The sequence below is a fragment of the Olea europaea genome, chromosome 13, assembly GCF_002742605.1.
Source record: "Olea europaea var. sylvestris chromosome 13, O_europaea_v1, whole genome shotgun sequence".
In the NCBI taxonomy this organism is placed as follows: domain Eukaryota; kingdom Viridiplantae; phylum Streptophyta; class Magnoliopsida; order Lamiales; family Oleaceae; genus Olea; species Olea europaea.
In genome coordinates, this window is record NC_036249.1 from 2,298,599 (window position 1) to 2,302,409 (window position 3,811).

The 3,811-nt window shown below is 41.7% G+C and overlaps 1 protein-coding gene across 1 annotated transcript; it reads left to right on the forward strand.

Moving 5' to 3' along the window:
* The first annotated feature begins 2,374 nt into the window (after positions 1–2,374).
* LOC111408290 (vegetative storage protein 2-like) lies at positions 2,375–3,151 on the forward strand. Its single transcript, XM_023038064.1, has 4 exons — positions 2,375–2,481; positions 2,527–2,776; positions 2,951–3,034; positions 3,080–3,151. The coding sequence occupies exons 1-4, from the start codon at positions 2,375–2,377 to the stop codon at positions 3,149–3,151; spliced, it is 513 nt and encodes a 170-aa protein (XP_022893832.1).
* Positions 3,152–3,811: the final 660 nt, after the last annotated feature.

Consider the following 3,811-nt stretch of genomic DNA (forward strand, 5'->3'; position numbering starts at 1 on the left):
CATACTTTGGTGGCTCGAAACATGGGTATTTCTTAGTTCTCTTGAGAATGGCAGATTTTCATCGTCGTCGTCCAAGTCACAAGGCCTCTGCTGCTCATCTGAGTCATTATTTTCCTCGGCTTCATACCTGGGTATTTGATGAGAGGGTCCAGCTTGGGTCCTAGCCTCCTCTTCCCTCCTTTGGCGCCTATTTTTAGGCAGAGCAGAACAGGGAGGCATTCTCATGCCTTTCTTACGACTGATGAGACATTGGAGGCTGGAGCTGTAGTCTATTCCGAGGCTTGCGTTGTTACTGTTGTTGCCTGTGTTTCGGTTCTACGGAGCTAATTCTATCAAAGATGTTGTTAGATCTCCTAGGTCTTTGTTCTGGCTATATGCTGGAGGAAAATTGTCCTGGTTATGCCGGGCATCGATGGGTCGACCAGCAGTATAATTGGAGGAAACATAAACTTCTACTTCCCCCTCCATGGGGCTCCTGCCTCGGCTGTATTTTGTCGATACAGCCTTTTGGTTTTGAACTTTCTCATCTTTGTCGTAATGTTCTTGGGGTGCATAGGGAGGAATGGGAAAGCCTCATTGGCTCTACATTTGGGCCATGAAAGAACTCATGGCCATGTTTTGACTGGCAATGTCCCTCATGTTTGCGGCCATGGTGGCCATTTCCCTTGACAATTGAGCGGTCATCCTCGTGCCACCTCTTTTGTGGTGGTGGTAAGGCCGATGTCGAGCTGTAGGGCAGCTATCGGTGGGGGCATTTCCACATTTTCTCTTACCCTCCTAGGGGGTACATCCTCGTCTGAACTCATTCTCTTCTGTTCCGATCTCAGATTGTTGCTAAGTTATAGGGCTTCCACTTGTTATTTTGCAAAAACAAATCCTTTTTCAAGGGGGTTACCCAAATATTCTTTTTGATAAACTTCCTCCACATGGTAGCTCGTGATTATAGTATGATTTTCCATAGACGGCGTCAATCTGTTGACCCCAAAATATGTTATCAACAGATACCAGACCCACTAGTACACACGTATGCCTGGTCCAACACGCTAAGACACGTGGACGATCTAAAAACAATAGCAAAAATGGGACGTGGGAGCGACTCAAAGGCTCGGGATGAGACCGTTCAGAATCCGGCGTGATGTTTGCATAACAATTGTACAATAATTATCAATCAAAGTTTGTAGAATGCATGTATGAATTCGTGTATGTTGCAAAAGAGTAAAATGTAAAGAATGTTGTATTTGTTTTTGTGTTGAATTTTGCATTACTCTTGTGAGATATATGGGGAGTATTTATAGTATTACAACTTAGATCGTGACCCTTGGTTGGGAGTACACGTGGCCTCATCTCTTAAGTTTACATGTCCAACTATAGGTGTTACATTTGACTTCCTAGCTTGCTACACATTAATTAATTGGCGGCTCTGCCACTACTTTGACAAGACAAAGCACTTGTACTCTATGATGGGTGTCCCATCAATCACTCAGGAAAGATCTTTGTGTAAAATCGGATCTCTGGGGAGCAGTGCTGCTTAGAGCCTCGGGACCTCGGAGAGAAGAGCCTCGGCTACGAGATCTCCTTGGTGTATTAGCTTCGATGACAGCACTTAGACCACGTCTGATGTTGTTATAAGATGCTGGTGCTCTTGTTGGGATGGGGGCCTCGGTTAAGATGCCATGTGGTTCGACAGAAGTGGGCCATGGGCCCCAGTAGGTCGGCCGAGTTTTTCAATGCATAACATGATGAAAAGCAAAGTTTTGGTAATGGGCAATTGGGCTTGTCAATGGGCAAAGTTGTGGTTAAATTACATATTAAAAAAAAATTAGCAACAAGTTTGAATAATTTACAGATTTAAAAATAAAAAAATAAAAAATTGTGGGGTCAATTGACCCCACATTTGACCCCACGTGACCCCATGTGGATCCATCTATGCCTATAGTCGAACCTAGCATGGCCGACCATAAAGACGGTTAAACTCACTACACGACTTTTGCTTGGATGAAGTCTTTTATGTAACAATGCCTTTTGACACACAGCTTGAAAAGCAATCTTGTAGTGTTTTTTTATATTTTTTATATTTAATAAATATGCCCAAATAGTCTAGGACTCAACAACGAAAAGATGGTTCATTGATATTCGATAATATATTTTATTTCTGGACTGAGTATTTTACTTGCTAGACAGTAGACACATCTTGATATCTATAAGTTAATTAGGGTGAAAGACACACATAATATATAAATAAAATTTTTGGTGACACTCCAAGGATACCATCTGTAATTTTCTGCACAACAAAGGTTCATTTTGGTGGCTAATCTTTATATAAACAACCAAATTTCATTAGATTTCATGTCAAGACTTCCTACAACCTTCAAAGATGAGGTTGGCTGCATTACTTCTGTTTTTTGCAACTGTTTTTGCGATTAGTCGTGTAGATGGCTATATAGAGCAAGTGACCCAACAAATCCATCTCCTCCGGCCGTGGTAAAGTGCGGTAGGCTATCGGCTTAAGGATGTTGACTGCCTCAGCTGGCATCTAGCTGTGGAAACAAACAACGTTCGCAATTGGAAACTGGTGCCTGAGGAGTGTGAACAATATGTTGGCCATTACATGCTAGGCAAACAATATCGTAAAGATTTCAAAATTGTGGCAAACAACACGATTGAATATGCCAAGAGCCTCACACTTGTTGGTGATGGGAAGGATATTTGGATCTTTGATATTGACAAAACTACGCTATCTAATTTGCCATATTATGCTCGCTCTGATGCAATTTGGGTAAGCACCATCATTCATTTTTTTCATTAAATACTTCAAATACCCACAATTTCCATAAATAGTTGACTTAACATATTTGCTTGCATAAATCATCAGATGTTTTCGATAATATTGTCAATAATTTGTTCATATGATATAATTTAACTAGTTTCGGGTCATTGACTCCATCGACAGATCCAAATACTGAATACCCACACTCGAGGAACAGGCCAACGTAGCTTACAGGCAAGTCGATCAGAGCAAGGATCAAAGAAAGACGTATAAAGTATATGTATTATAGCTGCAGTGTTTTTGACGACTCAGCTCTTTGACTTGTTGCCACATCCATTATCTAGATCCAAGCCAAGAATAAGTGAGAGCAAGCTTAAGCCCTAATTACGAGAAAGACAGACTTAGTTCGACAAGCTTTTAGCTCTCACGTAGTTCAGTCTTGTTGAAAGAGATATTATATTAGATAGAAAAGAAAGGAAGGGCTACATAAGAACCAGTTTCGGAAGGAGTCACTGGAGCTGCGGAGCCACCTGTCGAAGAGAAGATCGAGGAAATTCCAAGAATGACAGTGGAGGAACAGGCCACTCAAAGCTTTTCACTCCACTTGTGCCATCACCTTCCTAGACTAGAAGGCAGCCTTCCTCGATCAACCAGTAACAATCCGGTGAAAAGACAGTAGCACGATAGCAGTTCCTCGGTCTCAATCCATTTGGGAAGGAGCCAGATGACAGAGATTGTCAAAATGCTTTGAAAGACCTCTCCAGAATACCTGATCATCAGAGCAATCTCTTGTGCTTACGTAACCTTAGTTTTGCGTCAGTTGTGGATAAGTTTCGCAAGTCAAAGGCTTTCTGAATATGCTAGCTTCTTATTTTCGTGGAATCTAGTTACTTGGAGCAAACCTTGGAAAGTACATGTGCTTTTTGTAGTGTTATTCCACATTTATCTTGACCACTTTAGTTGATTTTAGGGCATTACCATACAATGACACAAAGTTTAACGAGTGGGTTGTGGAGGGAGCTGTGCCACCAGTACCGGGGTCTT

Coding starts and splice junctions, on each gene's coding strand:
- LOC111408290 (XM_023038064.1), top strand. CDS start 2,375: ATGAGGTTGGCTGCATTACTTCTGTTTTTTGCAACTGTTTTTGCGATT. Junction 2,482..2,526: donor ATCCATCTCCTCCGGCCGTG/GTAAAGTGCGGT, acceptor TGACTGCCTCAG/CTGGCATCTAGCTGTGGAAA. Junction 3,035..3,079: donor AGCAAGGATCAAAGAAAGAC/GTATAAAGTATA, acceptor TTGACGACTCAG/CTCTTTGACTTGTTGCCACA.